This window comes from Dromiciops gliroides, chromosome 2 (genome assembly GCF_019393635.1).
Source record: "Dromiciops gliroides isolate mDroGli1 chromosome 2, mDroGli1.pri, whole genome shotgun sequence".
NCBI lineage: Eukaryota > Metazoa > Chordata > Mammalia > Microbiotheria > Microbiotheriidae > Dromiciops > Dromiciops gliroides.
In genome coordinates this window covers 530900926-530919164 of record NC_057862.1, presented here as the reverse complement: position 1 = coordinate 530919164, position 18239 = coordinate 530900926, and the positions used below count along the sequence as shown (strand labels likewise).

The 18239-nt window shown below is 34.9% G+C and overlaps 1 protein-coding gene across 7 annotated transcripts in view; it reads left to right on the top strand.

The window, feature by feature from the left end:
- Window positions 1-18239, top strand: part of NSD3 (nuclear receptor binding SET domain protein 3) — a 142605-nt gene that overhangs the window by 29863 nt on the left and 94503 nt on the right. For 6 of the 7 annotated variants that reach the window (XM_043982894.1, XM_043982892.1, XM_043982893.1 and 3 more), the window contains exon 2: window positions 16761-17479. The exons of the other annotated variant lie outside the window; for it this stretch is intronic. In XM_043982894.1, the coding sequence (XP_043838829.1) occupies window positions 16805-17479 (675 nt within the window). In that variant the 5' untranslated portion in view covers window positions 16761-16804. The remainder of the gene's footprint in view (window positions 1-16760; window positions 17480-18239) is intronic. 7 annotated transcript variants of the gene reach the window in all.

Sequence of the window (18239 nt, the reverse complement as noted above, 5' to 3'; positions counted from 1 at the left end):
AGCAAATTCCACTAGATATTAATTCCCTGAGAATGAGAGTGATTCCTCTTAGGAATTTGTTACAGCAAATGTTTTGTGGCTGAAATTCCAGTTCAGCAAACATTGCTTAAGCATATCTTATGATACTAGACATTAAAGAGATAGTAAAGAGATTCACTATCTCTTCCTTTGAGAACCTCACTGAAATAGAGTAGATAAAATAAAGGACTACATTACAATCAAGAATGATTAAGTGTATAAAAAGATTCAAGAAAGGAGGAATTGCTTTTAATTGGGATGAAGGAAGAGGAAAGTTTTAGTGTGTAGAGATGCAGTGGAAGCCTCTTATAAGAATATACAGAAGCTGGTTTTGATTTAAATGTGGAGTGTGAAGAGGAGGAGTCTAAAACAAGACCTGGAAGGTAGCTTGGAACCAAATGGTGGAGACTTTGGAGTGCTAGTTGAGGAGCTGATGTTTTATTCAGCAGGGGAATGATGTGATTAGACCTGTGTATTAGGACAGGCATTTTTGGAGCAGTCAAACATGATAGAGAGGGGAGAGCCTAGACTCCATGAAAAGATTCAAGATGTCTGTGAACTTGGATGGGAAACAATATATATCTTTATTTACTAACCTCTTACTGAATTTTAGCATTTCCTTCAAGTATAAATAAATAACATTATTTAGAGAGGGGTCTATAGGCTTCACTGGATTCCCAGAGGTGTCCATGACATAAAAAAAGTTAAAATTCCTCTATTAGACACAGGCAGATAAATTAGGATTTTTTTTTTCAGTAGGCCATATAGGGTGAGAGGTTATGAGAAACTCAACAAAGGGAATGGTGATAGGAATACAAAAGATAAATGGGAGAGATATTGTGGATATAGTCTTTAGAGGATGTGAAAATTATTTTGCTTTTGTAGGTTGTGGGGGAGAGAGGGGTCAAAATGGCTTTAAGTTTTCAGCCTGGGAGATTGATTTTGCTATCAACTGAAAAATGGAAGTTAAGGAGTAGGGGACTGTTTAGAGAGCATGAGGTAGCTGGAAAGGGCATTGTAATCATGTCCTGGCTCTGACTCTTACTAGATGATCTTGGGCATAGTTAATTAAGCTCATTTAACCTAAATTTCTGACTGTATAACATATATAATACTTTAATTATCTGCTTCATAAGGTTAAACTTTTCTTTCTATCTTTGTTGCTTAGCACAATGCCTGGTACAACAATAAATGTTTGTGTATTGACTGCTAGTGATTGTTTCATATACCCAACTAGATTGTAAATTTCTTGAGGGTGTGATACTGTCCTTTTGAATCTTCTGTCTCTCATAGCAGCTGTGCTTATGGCAGCACTTGATAAATAAATACTTGTTGATTGATTATTGCAGTGGTTTCTGCCTTGAAACATTTTTTGAATATACATTTAATTAATTAAAGTAATTAAATATATTGATTAGAGTTTTTTCCTGATTGCCTTCACTTGTACTTCTAGATTACCCCTCTTTGCAGTTATCTGAGGGGACTTTATAGCTCCTTACTGAGGAAAATATTCATGATATATGGACTTGAGACTTTTAAATGTCTATTACAAGCCTTTAACTTCTTTTTTTTCTGAACTATATTCTCTTTTTTTGCCATCTTTCCCTTTGCCTACCTACCCTTGTAATAATATCACCAAGTATTAAAGATTATTATATTAATTTGGAGAGTCTTATTAAGGTCTTTATAAAAGTTTCCTACAGCAGAAATTGGCATATAAGCTACTATTATCTTAATAGTGATCTTTTTTTTGCGCATGCTTAGCAACAACCATAGTAATTTAAGATGACCAAGTGTCCCATAAAATTCTATTTCTTCTTGCTTTATAATACTTGATTAAAAAATGAACTCTTCTCCACTAACTTTGGTTATTTCTACAAAGTCTGTGAACCTTCATTTGAGCTGCAAATTCCTTTTGTCTTCTTGTTCCATTATCAATATTAATATGATTTTAAGACTTGTATGAACTGATGTATAGTGAAGTGAGCAGAACCAAGAGAACGTTGTACACAGAGACAGCAATATTGTTTGATGAACAACTTAGCTATTCTCAGCAATACAATGATCCAAGACCATCCTTAAAGACTGATGATGAAACTACCTCTAAAGAAAGAACTAATATTGATTGAACACAGACTGAAGCATGCTATTTTTCACTTTCTTTCATTTTTTAAATTCAGGTTTTCTTGTACAAAATGACTGATATGGTAATGTTTTACGTAATTGCACTTGTATAACCCATATCTGATTACTTACTGCTTCAGGGAGGGGAGAGGGTAGGGAGGAAGGTGGGATAAAATTTGGAACTCAAAACTATAAATAAAAATGTTTATTATATTTCCGGTTTTCCATTTGGCATTTGGAGTACTGTTAGTTAATGGTTTTTGGCCATCTTTTTAAAAGGGTTATTCTTGGCTCCCTCTCCCCCTTTCTTCTGTCACTATACCATTATTGCTGAAAAAGTTAAAGAGGGCTGCATAAGACTGACGACTGTTTTCTAGCTTTCTTTATTTTATGGGTTGCCAAGGCCAAAGAATCCACCTAGTAGCCAGCCTACTTAGGTGATAATCCTTTCAATACTTAACTAGATTGGTCTTAAAGTAGAGTTAATTGTTGTCGGTTTAGTGTTTGAGGTTTTTCCAGAACAGTAGAACCTGCTGGAGCACTCCACTGACATAGCTTTTGAGAAACTAGGGTCACCTCCCTTACCACAGTGAGACTTTGTAGTGTACCTCTGCTACTGTAAATAAATTCTTCTTCTTACTCAGACATGTTTATAAGCTCACAGTGGATTAGTTAGAACATGGCAGTTGAAAGCAGGGTGCACAATGACCAACTGTACTTTCAAAAGACTTATTATGAAACGTGCTATCCACCTCCAGATAGAAAGCATTTGGAGGACAGATTGAATCCTCTTTTTTTGGACATGGCTTATAATGGAATTTCTTCTGCATGACTATACATATTTGTATTGTTTGGGGCTTTTTTTTTTCCTTAATAGATAGGGGAGGGGAAGGGGGAAAGAAATTTAGACGTGAAATTAAATAAGAACATAGGATGAATGATACTTCATGATTTTAAAAGTTATTATTTTAGAAAAAAATCTCATTTGAATATTATACCTAATTCTTCAATACTTAAGACCTCTAAGTTCATTAGTGTGGTTGCATCTAATGATGCAAAGGGTAGTCTATCTATGAGCTAGTAGATGGTCTTAAGAGAGTTGCTATAATCGAAATCCCCATCTCTGTTTACTTACTTGATGATTCCTCTCTGAATTTAGCTAGATTCATCCTTAAGCAACAAGCATACAGTTTGTTATTAGTCCTATACTCTTCCCTTATTACCCTATCTCCCAATTAATAAGCATTTATTTGTTCTCCATCTATCCTCATTGGAAAGTGGGGAAAAAACTCCTTGTAACAAGTATGCATAGTCAAGCAGAATTCATTTCCACGTTCATTGGCCATGTTAAAAAAAAATGTGGGTCTTATTTTACATACTTAGTCCATTGTCTCTCTCAGAATATGTATAGCATTCTTTATCGTTGGTCCTCTGGAATCATGGTTTAACACTGAATTGTAATCATAGTTCTTAAATGTTTCAAAGTTGTTTATTTTTACAATATTGTTATTATAGTATAAATTGCTTTTCTGGTTCTGCCCGCTTTATTTTGCATCAGTACACACAAGACTTCCAGGTTTCTTTGAAATTGCCCCTTTCTTGGAAGATTATATACCTCTCACAGCTATGAATAGGAGATATATTCTTAACCAAAAAAGGGATAGAAGTGATTACAAAAGATATGTTAACTTTGATTAAATGAAACTGAGGGGCAGCTAGGTGGCGCAGTGGATAGAGCACTGGCCCTGGATTCAGGAGGACCTGAGTTCAAATCCAGTCTCAGACACTTAACACTTACTAGCTGTGTGACCCTGGGCAAGTCACTTAACCCCAATTGCCTCACCAAAAAACAAACAAAAACAAAAACAAATGAAACTGAAAAGCTTCTGCACAAATAAATCAATGTGCCTGTGCTGAGAAAGGAAGAAGTCTAATGGGAAAAAATCTTTTTATGTTTCTCTGATAAGGTTTTGATATCAAGATATATAAATAATTAAATCAAAAACCATTTCCCAGTAGATAAGTGGTCAAAGGATGGGAACAGTTCTCAAAAGAATTGTAAACTATTAACAACCAGGTGAAACAATGCTTCAAATCATTAATAAGAGTAATGCAAATTAAAACAAACCTAAGATTTTACCTGACACCTTGCAATTTGGCAAAGATGAAAAAAAAGATGACATAGTCAATGTTGGAGGTTTTGTGGAAAGAAGGGCATGCTGGTGCATTACTGGTGGAGCTGTGAATTGATACAGCTGTTTTGGAAAGCAGTTTGGAATTATGCAAATAAAATCACTAAACTATCAATACCCTTTGAAATAGAGATTTCATTACTATATGCTATATACTGTATTACTCTAGGCTTATACTCCCAGGAGGCCATTGATAAGAAAGTCTCCATGTACTCCTAATTATTATTATTATTATTTTGTTTTGTGGGGCAGTGAGGGTTAAGTGACTTGCCCAGCATCACACAGCTAGTAAGTGTCAAGTGTCTGAGTCTGGACTTGAGCTCAGGTCCTCCTGAATACAGGGCTGGTGCTTTATCTACTGTGCCACCTAGCTGCCCCTACTCCAAATTATCTATATTGACACTTTTTGTAATAGCAAAGAATTGGAAAGACAGTAGATACCCATCAGTTGGGGAACAGATAAACAAATTGTGGTACATGAGTGTAATTACTCTGCTATACGGAGTGATAAATGTGATGAATACAGAGTATAGAAAGTTCTACATGAAAGTAAAAATAAAGAGACAGTATCTTCATTAAACATATGCACATTTAACTCTTTCCTGGATCACTTTCTTATCAATATTCTCATAATTTTGAAGAAGTGTTGATCATAATCATAATTTCTGAATTTCTACAGCCCTTTATGTTTTTTTTTTTTTAATGAGGCAATTGAGGTTAAGTGACTTGCCCAGGGTCACACAGCTAGTAAGTTAAGTGTCTGAGACCGGATTTGAACTCAGGTACTCCTGACTCCTGGGCCAGTGCTCTATCCACTGCGCCATCTAGCTGCGCCTCCTTTATGGTTTTTAAAGAACCATAACATAGACTATATTCTCTTTTGGTCTCTACTTCAACCTTATAAGCAAGCAGGGGAAGTGTTAACATTATAGATGAGAAGGCTGAGTCTCAGAGTTTATAGTGAGTTGCCCACAATTAGTTAGTGGCAAGGCTAGGACTAAAAACTATAGGTCTTCTGTTTCTTATTCCATAAGTTTATCCCATTAAGCTCTTTTATCTGTACCATGCTGTCCTTAATAATTATCTAGTTAGAAAAAGATCTTTGATATGAATCAACAGTATTACTTCTCCAGTGGCAGTTATTTTAAATGTCAGGGCTGCCGGGTAGATAGCTAATTTCAAACTCTTCTTCCAACCCTAAAATTCCTTGTGATTTAAATCAGATGAATTTAGCATTTATGTTAAAAAGACTGTACACAATAACCCTTTAATGTAAGTAATATAAATGTTAACAAAAAGAGGAAAATAAGTCTTAGAGATGAAATGACAAATCTTTAAAATGTCAGAATTGTGGCTGAAACCTGTCACTACATATATACAATGGTGCCTCTCAAGAGTATAAACTAAGTTTATTACATCATTTTCAGATGGGAGGAATTGATAAATTAAAAATGTGTAATTTAATGTTTATTATTGAATGTGATATTCTTGATATAAGTTCTAAAGTGGTAGGAAAGATAGGAATAAGGATGGGACCTGGGATTTCATTAGTATGGGAATATCCAGATAGAGAAACTCCAGCTAAGACACTGTCTGTCAATCTTAGATTTACCTGAAGCTGAAAGGTTGTGACTTACTTAGGATCATACAGCCAGTAGGTATCACAGGTTGTACTTGAAAGCCATGTCTTTTCCTCCAGAGCTCTCAAGCTTAGCCTTTCAGTTGGAAAATAGAGATTGGGATAGGGACTGGACCTGTGATTTCTTTGGTAAAGGGAACTCCCTCTAATAATATAGGTGATGCCTTCTCTGCAACTTAAATAGTTTTAAAGAGTTGCCTAGACCACTGAGTTGTAATGTGCCCAGGGACACATTGCTGGTATGTGCTAGGGGAGGAATTTAAATCCAGTCTTCCTGGATTTCAGGTTAGTTCTCTATTTTGCCACACTATTAAGCAATACTGAAGGCAGTTGTTTTTTCTAGAAATTGTAACTTGAATTCCTGGAATCTTTGCAGTGGTATCAGCATATGAGTGAATAAAACACAAATATTGAAGCTATAGGGTGATTTTTTAATTAGCTAACTAGAAATAGAAATTCTTTTCCTGAAAATTAAAAAAATCTACCTTTAGATTCCTATATTATAGTTATCTGATATATATGTATACACACACACACATCCGTATACATATGCATATATTAGTATAGAGATCTCTTTGCAAATGTTGATCATATGTTGTTAGAGTACTTTGTCTTTTGACAGCTCTCCATATGCATACTATCTTCCAGTAAATTCCATTTCAAGTTTTGTGCTAGATGTAATATAGTAAAATTTTATAAGAGAAGAGCTGACAAAAATTGCTTTAGAAATCTAACGATTAAGAACTCCTTATCCTGCTAAAATTTAATTTTAAAAGATATTATTAAATGTTAATTCTAAAGTATTTGAAGCAGTAATTGTTACTTTAAAAGGCATTGTAAGTGTAAAAGTGATACATATGTTTGAACATTGGGTAATTCCATCTATAGTTATGTGATTGTAGTAGTTCAGTCATGTCTGACTCTTCCTGACCCCATTTTCAGTTTTTTTCTTTTCTTTTTAATTTTTTTTTTAATTTTGTGGGGCAATGGGGGTTAAGTGACTTGCCCAAGGTCACACAGCTAGTAAGTGTCAAGTGTCTGAGGCCGGATTCTGAATCCAGGGCCGGTGCTTTATCCACTGTGCCATCTAGCTGCCCCATTGCCATCTAGCTGCCCCTCTTTTTAAAATAAACATTTTTATTTAAAGTTTTGAGTTCCAAGTTTTATCCTTCCTTCCCTCCCTCCCCTGACCCTTCCCTGAGACAGTAAGCAATCAGATATAGGTTATACATGTGCAGTTATGTAAAACATTACCATATTGGTAATTTTGTATCAGAAAACGAATAAAAGAAAAAAATGAAAGTGAAAAATAGCATGCTTCTGTATGTGTTCAGTCGATATCAGTTCTTTCTTTGGAGGTAGATAGTATGCTTCATTAGTCCTTTGGGATTGTCTTGGATCATTGTATTGTTGAGAATAGTTTGTCATTCATAGTTCTTCAAACAATATTGCTTTCACTGTGCATAACATTCTCCTGCTTCTGTGCACTTCACTTTACATTAGTTCATACAAGTCTTTCCAGGCCTTTCTGAAATCATTCTTCTTGTCATTATAGCACAATAATATTCCATCACCATCGTATACCACAGCTTGTTTAACCATTCCTCAATTGATGAACATGCCTTTGATTTCCAATTCTTAGCTACCACAAAAAAGAGCTGTATTTTTTGTACAAATAGGTCTTTTTCTCGTTTTTGGGATGTCTTTGGGATGGATTTATACTAGCAGTGGTCTTTCTGAATCAAAGGGTATGCATAGTTATTTGGGGTTTTCTTGGCAAAGATACTGGAGTGGTTTGCCATTTCTTTCTTAAGCTCATTTTACAGATGAGAAAACTGAGGCGAACATGGTTAAGTTATTTGCTCAGGGTCACACAGCTAGGAAGTGTCTGAGGCTGGATTTGAACTTAGGAAGGTGGAATCATGTAGGTGGCAATTTATCCACTGTATCACCTAGCTGCTACCTCTCACCATCTCCAGTCATTTTGAAAGAAGTCACAAAAATCCCCAAATAAAATTAATTTTAATTGATTTTATATTCTTTTAAAGTTGATTTTAATTATTTTTAAAACTCATGCATCATTTTGAAGAGAACGGTGTCAAAAAAACCAGATCACTTTGAGAGTGTTAGCTTCAAAGGTTAGTGTTTTATGGGTAAAGTTAGTTTTGTAACTTGTCCTCTACTCTTTGACAAATGCAAAAATGCAAATCTTCTGAAATCAGCAAATTTTTTCTGCTTTTGGAAAACCACCAAATATTAGTACCAAAGTACCATAATGAAATACTTATTTGATAGGAGCCTTAGAAAGCAGAATGTGAGGTCCTTTGAGTACTGCATACGAAAGACGAAGTGACTCCAATTAAATTCTTATCTTTAGCTTGATCCAGGATTACTATTTTAATAATGATTCTTTACTGTTTCTTTTTAGTGAGGGGAGTATATGGGATACTAAATTTTATGATAAGTGCCTTAGAGTTACAAAGCAAAGTATTAATTTGAATTCTGACAGGAAAAGTCATTCTCACCAGACGAACCAAGGCAGGTTTCCTGGAGAAAATAGCATATGAATGAGACTTTTAAAATGGGCTTGAGTTCAGCTTATGAATAATAGAGAACTATATGAGTGAGTGGCTCTCTTTCCTGTGTGGAATTGCATGTAACTTAGTAGTGGTTTGTTATATTTGACAATTTTAGACTTAAGGATCCCCTACTAGAGATCTTTTTGTATCAAAGCACATGGTATGTTATCAGAAAAAGGTGATGTTAACAGTAATCTTCATGAAAGAAAAGTAACTGGTAAGTTGGGTAACTTTCCCCTATGTTTTTTATATTGTACAAATGAACCACCCCGTGCACATGTAAATTAGTTTCCCTGATTCATATTATTTAGTAGTTAAACCGTACCCACTTGTGGCTTTTAATTTCTATTGTGTTTTTGCTTTTTTTCTGTTTGAATTATTTTAATTTTCTATTCTTTACTACCTCCTTCCCCACTTTGGTTCCTTTCCCCTTTTCTTAATATACTTTTCTATCTTGGTAATGTTAATATATCTTTAAGCTTAGTTCTAGCCTTGAAATTGATAGAATGGGGGCGGCTAGGTGGCACAGTGGATAGAGCACTGGCCCTGGAGTCAGGAGTACCTGAGTTCAAATCTGGCCTCAGACACTTAATACTTACTAGCTGTGTGACCCTGGGCAAGTCACTTAACCCCAATTGCCTCACTAAAAACAAAACAAAACAAAAAAACCCCGAAATTGATAGAACAAATAAAGTTATTATTTCCTTACAATTGGTGCTTTAAATTTTTTAAAATTGCCTTCAGATAGTACTCAGATGATAGATAAAAGCATTACCTTTTCATAGGTTTTCTGGGAAATATTTTTTTAAAATTCTGTTTCCAGCTTTTTTTACATTTCCTAATGTATCCTTCTCCATTCACCTTGCAAGAAAACTGTATCTTATAACAAAGAAAAAGTGTTTACTAAAAACTGCAACAAATCTTCCAAGCCTGACATTATACGTAGAGTTCTATGCTAATAGTCTCCTTCCCTCTACACGGATTTGGGGGTGGGGGTGAGGGGGAGAATCATGTCCAGTTTCATAATCTTTTCTTTGGAGCCAAGCGTGGTGGTCATAATTTATTTTTCCTTAAATTTTATTGATATCTTTTGTTTTTATATCACCTAAATTTTCCCTCATATCCCTTTCCCACTGGATCACTGTAATTTTTCAGCATTCAGTTTTGTTATTCTTTATGTTTACATTTGCATTAGTTTATATGAATTTTTCTATACATCCTTACATTCATCATATTCGTAGTTTCTTAGCTCAGTAGTAGTATTCAATTTACATTCATTACCCAATTAACATAAATCTACTTTGTTTCCTGTTCTTTGGTACTATTGGAGGAAAAAAGTGTTGCTATCAATATTTTGGTATACAGGGGACTTTTCTTTTTGCCATTAATAACCTTGGAGTACATGCTTAAAAATGGTGTGTGGTTGTTCTTTCACTTACATTGTTTTAGTTAGTGTTAGTATATTGTATACTATGTAACTAAAACACTATATAGCATATCTAGTGTATTGTTTTTCTGGCTTCATTTACTTTGATTAACTGTATTTCAGTGTAATTGTTTTCTTTTGTAATCCTATGCATTTAAAAACATTACTGAGAATGGATCTGTAGCCTTAATAGACTTTTGGCCAGGGATCCATGACAGAAAAAAAGATTAACAACGTCTGCTTTAGAGTAATAGATTTCTTTGTCCTAAAAACTGTGAAACACCACTTACAAATTTGTGGAGGGTTTGCAATCTCTGTTGGTAGAAGTTCATACACTTCAAATCCAGCTTCAGACACTTGACATTTTACTAGCTGTGTGACCCTGGGCAAGTCACTTAACCCCAATTGCCCTGCAAAAAACAAAGAAAACAGGGCAGCTAGGTGGCACAGTGGATAGAGCACCGGCCCTGGAGTCAGGAGTACCTGAGTTCAAATCCAGCCTCAGACACTTAACACTTACTAGCTGTGTGACCCTGGGCAAGTCACTTAACCCCAATTGCCTCACTAAAAAAAACAAGAAAACAAAAAAAGAAAAAAAGTTCATACACTTGATGGAATCAGTCATTCAACCAAGCATTTATTGAGATTTTACTGTTTTCTAGGAACCATGTTAATGCCATGAAAGTCTGAAATCACAGACCATAGAATGTTGAACTAGGTATTTTAAACTTTAAATTTAATAATTTCAAATATAGTGATGAAAAAAGGAAATTTTATAAATTCATAATCATAATTAGGTTTCTATTTTAAAGTACTATGTACTTTAACAAAAAAATAAGAACAACTTAGTGTCTCCTGTCCTTTCTATTTGTATTGAGAAAGTCAAATTGATTTGATTTTGTAATTGATTCTATTCTGTGTCACTGCTGACATTTTGCATAACTGCATAAGTCATATTTCTTTGTCTTTGAACTTAGTTCAGAGTTTAGTTTCATAAGTTTAGTTTTCCATGCTGAGTTAAATTTAAAAGTTGTTTCCCTATAAATCATTTTAATTTTTAAAAGTCTGCTATCTATGTAGTGGTAACTAGCTGTCCTTGTACAATTAGAGGAAATCAGTTATCTATATACCATTAGTTATTCTTGCAGGTGGACTAAATCAATCAGAATTTCCTAGCGGCAAGGTGGAAAGAGTTGTTGCTAGCCCCACATTCTCAATTTCCAGCCAATCATATTATTCCCTACATCTGTGATGCTTCTGACTTTGTAACCAATCATACTGTCTTACCCATCTATGCTGCTTTCTTCTATTTTTTGGATACTTCTCCTTTTGTCTATAAATCAGTCTATGACTCATCTCTCAGTTCTTATTAGGGCTGAGACCCAGTTTATTGGCAAATTCTCAATTTGCTAACAAATTGATCATGCTTGGAGCTTATGCCTTAGTTTACCTTAATTTCAGTTGTGACAGTACATAGAAAGTTTTGTTTTCATATAATCAAAAAGAATGTGGGGCAGCTAGGTGGCGCAGTGGTTAAAGCACTGGCACTGGATTCAGGAGGACCTGAATTCAAATTTGGCCTCAGACCCTTGACACTTACTAGCTGTGTGACCCTGGGCAAGTCACTTAAACCCCATTGCCCTGCAAAAAAAAGAAAAGAAAAGAAAAAAAGAGTATATATGCTGCTCAATTGTGTTTGCTTTGCATTTTTGTCGTCCATCTTTCTTCGTCGTCTTCTTTTGGGGGGGCGGGGCAGGGCAATGAAGGTTAAGTGACTTGCCCAGGGTCACACAGCTAGTAACTGTCAAGTGTCTGAGGTTGGATTTGAACTCAGTTCTTACTGTATCTAGGGCCGGTGCTTTATCCACTGCACCATCTAGCTGCCCCTCCATATTTCTTTATACTTAATTTTTTAAATTTTAATGGGCCATTGTTATTTCATTACATTAGCATGGGAATATAGTTGTTGTGGGTTGTTTTTTTTTTAAGTGAGGCAATTGGGGTTAAGTGACTTGCCCAGGGTCACACAGCTAGTAAGTGTCAAGTGTCTGAGGCCGGATTTGAATTCAGGTACTCCTGACTCCAGGACCAGTGCTCTATCCACTGCGCCACCTAGCTGCCCCATGTTGTAGTTTTTTATTTGTTTTTAGTTTTGTTTTGTTGTTGTTGTTGTTGTTGTTTTGCGGGGCAATGGGGGTTAAGGGACTTGCCCAGGGTCACACAGCTAGTAAGTGTCAAGCGTCTGAGGCCGGATTTGAACTCAGGTACTCCTGAATCCAGTGCCGGTGCTTTATCCACTGCGCCACCTAGCCGCCCTGTATTTTTTTAAAAGATATTTCTCAACCACTGGATACAAAGGAAGTTCTCAAGTTTGCTATTATGAATAATTTTCAATCTGTAGGGCTTTTGCTTTGATTATATCCTACTCCTCCTTCAATACATAAAAGCCTCATATAAGTAGTAGGGTGCTAGCCTTAAAGCCAAGAAGACTTGAATTCAAGTCCCACTTCTAACATTTAATGGCTGTGCGACACTCAACAAGTCTTTTAATCTCTCAATTTTATAGACAACTCTTTAAGACTATAATTTGCAGAAAAAGTTCTGGTTCTAGTTGATAGAGGGAGTTCCTTCATCTAGGAGCTCCCTATATTAGTAAAATCATAGATTCTGGTCTTAATCCTTTAATATTTACTCCTGGTAGGGGAATAACTGCTCAAATGATATGACTAATTTGTAGCTTTTATGTATGTATATTACCAGATAGTTTTCCCAAAAAGACTGCTGATTTAATTCCACCAATAAGGCAATAGAGTGCCTCTGTCCCTGCATGCCCCTGACATTGAATTTTGTTAATTATTTTTCCAATTTGAAGAGTTTGGGGTAGTATCATCTCAAAATTGTTTGAATTTTCATTTCTCCGATTATGGTGTTTGAACAATTTTTAAATGATTATTCATAATTTTATGTTTCCTCTCTTATAAATTGTTGCATTCTGTGAAGCATGAAGGAGTTATTATTGGTTCTATATAGATTCTGAATACACACATATCTGCAAATTGTTTCTTTTTATTTTGGTTATTTCTTTTTACTGTATAATTTTAGTTTCATATATACATATAGATATTTGCTTTGTTTTATGGAAGAATGGAAAAATATTTCTTTTTTCCACAACTGAAATTTAGAAATAATTTTAAAATTGTATGAAACAAGTGTAATATATTTGTTTAAATCTTGATTTATTCAGAACTACTTAAAAATGTTTCATCTAAGCCCATTTTTTTGCTGTACTTCATTCCAGTTTTCCCAAAGATTGTTATTGAAAATTAGGTTTCTCAAACATGACTCTCTTGTGTACACTGATTCTACTTTGAAATTCTCTTTCTGGTTGATTAATTTTTTTTTCCAGTTTTTAATACAAGTTAGCTTTTATAATTATAAGTTTATAGTATGATTATAGCACAGTATAAGTATAGTAAGTTTATAATATACTTGTAGTATCTAAGTTTATAGTATGTTTATAGCAAATTCTTTGTTTCGTAAACTATTTTTTCTAATATTATAACCCATTTGTTATTTGGTTTACCATCATATTAAATCTGTAAATCAATTTTAAGTACTAACATTTTTGCTGTGTTCTGTTATCCCAATCGTTTACAAAGGTTCTCTCTTCCATTCATTTCTTCTATCATTTCTGTTAAAACATTTTGCTTTTATAAAGTCATGATAGCTTAATACAGAAGGGAACAAGCATTTATATATTGCCTATGATGTGCCAGAAACTATGCTAAATAAGTGTTTGAAATTATCATCTCCTTTGATCTTCTTAGCAATCCTGCAAAGTAGGTGCTGTTATTATCTCCAATCTGTAATTGAGGAAACTGAGGCAAAGACATCTAATAAGTATCTAAGGCTCCATTTTAACTCCTACATTCCTGACCCCATACCTCTTGCTCTATATGCTGCGCCACCTAGGTGCCTCATCCAAATATCAAAATATTTTATAGCTTTTGTCATTATTTGCATTTTCTTTGAATTTATAATAATAGGAATTGGATCTATGATTTCATTGACATAGGGAACTCTTTGATGAGGAAACTCCCTGTGCTAGTTCAGGTCAGCACCTTCTCTGAAACTTAATAGTCTAGAGTTGCCTTGAGTTACACAGTCAGTATATCAGAGGTGGGATTTAAAGCCCAGTCTTCTGGGTTCTGAAGTCATTTCTCCATTCACTGTGCCACTCTGCCTCTTCATTTTGTGTGTTTGCTTCACCTTTTGCCAGTCATTTCTTTTCCTAGTTTTTCCATTGTTGATCACTCAGATTTGATAAGTCATGAATATAAGGATTTCAATGAGCTATGTAGTAACTTTACTATAATGACTAATCAGCAAATATTTACTGCTTTTCTACTTTGTTCAAGACACTGTGCTTAGTATTATGGGGACGAAGAACCATAAGCCCTTATACAACCAAGAGAACGGTGAAACTAAACAGTTTAACATACTCAGCATGCATTTGATATAATTTATTTCAACTTATAACCAAATAATCAAGCTACTTTCCATCTTATAGAAAGACTGAGGTCTTTCTCTTCCAGTAACTATTGCTATCTTGTATCTCCTTATCTTTATCTTTTTCTCTTTCACTTTTTCCTCTTCCTTGCTTTTCCCCATAAGCCATATGAAAATGGAGTTACATTTATTGTTTTTATTGGTTTATGTTCGTGGCCTGTATGTGATTTTAAAAGCTGCTGAGTTATATATTTTATATTTTTAATCCCTGCAGAGAAAACCAATAGGTAATTCTCAGATTCATTTACAAATATTTATTTTGTACCTGTTGTTATCTAAGACTGGGGTTCTTAATATTTTTGTGTTGTGGATCCCTTTAGCAGTCTGTTAAAGCCAGTGGACTCTCCCTTCTCTTCCCCCCCCCCCCATAATATTTTTAAATGTGTGAAATAAAATACCTAAAGTTACAGAGGAAACCTAAGATTGGTGCATTTTTTTAAAAGATGATTTTTCCCCCTAAGTTCACAGATCCCTTAAAATCAATTTATGTATGCATCTGAGGTGAATCCTTGACCCTGAGGTTCAGAACTTACTATTTTAAATGCTATGGGACACACAAATATAAGACAAAGTCAAGTCTTCTCCCAAAAGAGCTTATAGTTTAGTTTTGTAGACAGAGCTAGAATATAGAAAACAATTCGAAAATAACTGTTTAAAAGGTTTAACTTGGGCCAAGCCTTGAGGGATGGGTAGAAATTAAATAAGCAGAGAGGGGAAAGGAGGGTAGTTCCCAGAGAGTAGCATGAGAAAGTGTCAGGAATGAATATAATATTTGAGAGGCTAGTGAGATATGCCTGAGAAGAACAGGGGGTGCATTTTAGGGAGAATCAGGAAATTAGATAGGAAAAACATAAGTTCTAGACTTGTGTAGTTTGTAGCTTAAGAAAACTGCTTCTAGCCCCTGTTCATTCACAGACTTCATCTCTCTAAACATATTTCCTTAATCATAAAGCGAAAGGATTATACTAGATAATCTTTTAGCCTTAAATTTCAATAATTTTATAAGATATCAGCTAAACTCTTGGTTTAGACATGAAGAACAAACGTAAGAATTTTTAGGTTATCCACACAGGTCGAAGCATTGAAAAAATGACGGCATCATCAAGAGAATGAGGGAACTGAAATCAGTTATTAAAGAATTCAGTTCAGAAAACATATACTGAAAGAGGAGGATCTAGAAAAAACAAGTGATTAGACACCCAGGAGAACCAGGAAAAAAGTGTCACAGGACACTGAGAGAAATAAGAGAATTAAAAGGAATGACCAGTCAAATGCTACAAAGAGATCAGAGAATGGGGGGTGGGGATGGTATTTGTCAATAGTGGGGTGATTTATCAATGACTTGTACAATGTCAGCTTAAATATTGTGTTTGGGACAGAAGTTATAGTGTTAGAATTAAAAGTACTGCACATAAGCTGCATCTTTAAGGTAGCAACGGGAAGGTAAGAGATGGGATACATGCTATCAGGGTTAAGCAGGAAAAAAAATAAAGAATTCCTAATCATGCTCAAAGGCATAAAGGAAGAAGGTTCTAGAGGCATTTATAGGATCATAGCTTTAGAGCTGCAATCGACCTTAGAGGCTATTTAGCCCAATCTTTGTTCATTTTTAGTGCAGTTAGCAAAGTCATTGTATGGGCTTAATGTAAAGTAATATATTTGTCTTGTAGCTTGAGCTTGAGATGATTAAAAACTTAATGCAGGAATAAGAATTTTAAACCTTGGCATTCTTTCATAGTTGTGCAGACATTTTGGGGCACTTGAATATGAGAAATCTTTTGCCAGAATTGTAAAGGCATAAAATTTTGGCAGTGTAGGGGAAAACTTTTAAAGCTACCTATGTGATTATGAATTCTTATCTACCATGGACCAGACAAACCTGGACTGTGGTAGTCCCTGACTAGGCTAGAGTAGACATGGATAAACTAGTATGCTTTTCTAGGAGGTTAGGGACAGGGAGAACTTTGTTGCAAATATTTAAAAACTTTTCTCAAAATTGTTAGGAGTTACAAAAACATAAATAAGTTTTCAAGATTAAAACTTAAAAGCAAGTCATTTTCAGAGTAACTATGGCTCTCTAAGACACATAGCCAATGATAGTCTATTGTGGGTTAAAAATTAGTTTCAGAATGCCTTTATATATGCTTTTATAGATGCTTAACTCCAGTCCTAGGACATAAACTAATTCTTTTTTTTTTCTTGTGGACTTTTAGGCCCTATGAGAGAAAGGGAAAGTTAAGGATGCTGGAGCAGAACAATGGATTTCTCTTTCTCTTTCATGCAAGGGATCATGGGAAACACAATTCAGCAACCACCTCAACTCATTGACTCAGCCAACATCCGTCAGGAGGATGCCTTTGATAATAGCAGTGATATTGTTGAAGATGGTGGCCAGACACCATATGAAACCAGCCTGCAGCAAACTTTTCAGTACCCACCTACCACAGAGGAGCTTCCTCCGATTACAAATGGCTATCCACCCTCAATCAGCATGTATGAACCTCAAGCCAAATACCAGACATATAGTCAGTATCCCAATGGGTCAGCCAATGGTTTTGGTGCAGTTAGAAACTTTAGCCCCACTGACTATTACCATACTGAAATTTCAAACACAAGACCACATGAAGTTCTGGAAAAACCTTCCCCTCAACAGCCACCACCTCCTCCTTCGGTACCACAAACTGTGATTCCAAAGAAGACTGGCTCACCAGAAATTAAATTAAAAATAACCAAAACTATCCAGAATGGCAGGGAATTGTTTGAGTCCTCCCTCTGTGGAGACCTTTTAAATGAAGTACAGGCAAGTGAGTACGCAAAATCAAAACATGAAGGCAGAAAAGAAAAGAGGAAAAAAAGTAACAAGCATGACTCTTCTAGATCAGAAGAGCGCAAGTCGCACAAAATTCCCAAATTAGAACCAGAGGAGCAAAATGTAAGTGGATCTAACTTTTTGTAATATTTCATGTATTCACTGGGACTTATTTTCCTTGAAGAATAATACTGCTGATTTTTGGTTTCTTCTGGAATTTGTTGAAATGTGAAATGCTTCATAAAAAGTGTCATGCTATAAGTATCTTACTTGTTATTCGACTTCATGTAAATAGGCTCATTTATTTTGATGGACTTTTGTAGCAAGCTCCAGATTATTCAAGCTGAAGTTAGAAGACAAAAGAGACAGCGATGAATAGTGCCATTTCCTCAATTTTAGACCGTCTCAGAATTTTCAGCAACATTTGAAATGTGCAAGGATGGGGGAAATCTATCTTTACATTGAGCTTTCTTTGATTATATGCTTGGTAATTTGTTAAATAAATAACAAATTAGTTTGCAGAATTGGATGAGGTTATAAAATATCAATTAAAACTTTGGGTTAAAGTTCTTTTTCCCAAATAACATCATGCTTTCTGCTAAATAACTTGGCATCTGGGTGTTTTTTCAGTATAAATGTACTACAAACAGAAAAAGATAACTAAACAGCTTTGGATTAGATGGCCTCTAAAGTGCCTTCCAGATTCACATATATGATCCTATGAGCTCTAACCAGAATGAAGAGTTTATTTTTGTTACTATATTACTGTATGTGTTTAATCAGTTGGTTAGTTGACTTGGTTGACCAACATTGATTTAGGAAAATTTCCGTATTTGTTATGGCAACTGTGATGGTTACCTGCCTTATACACCAAATTATGACA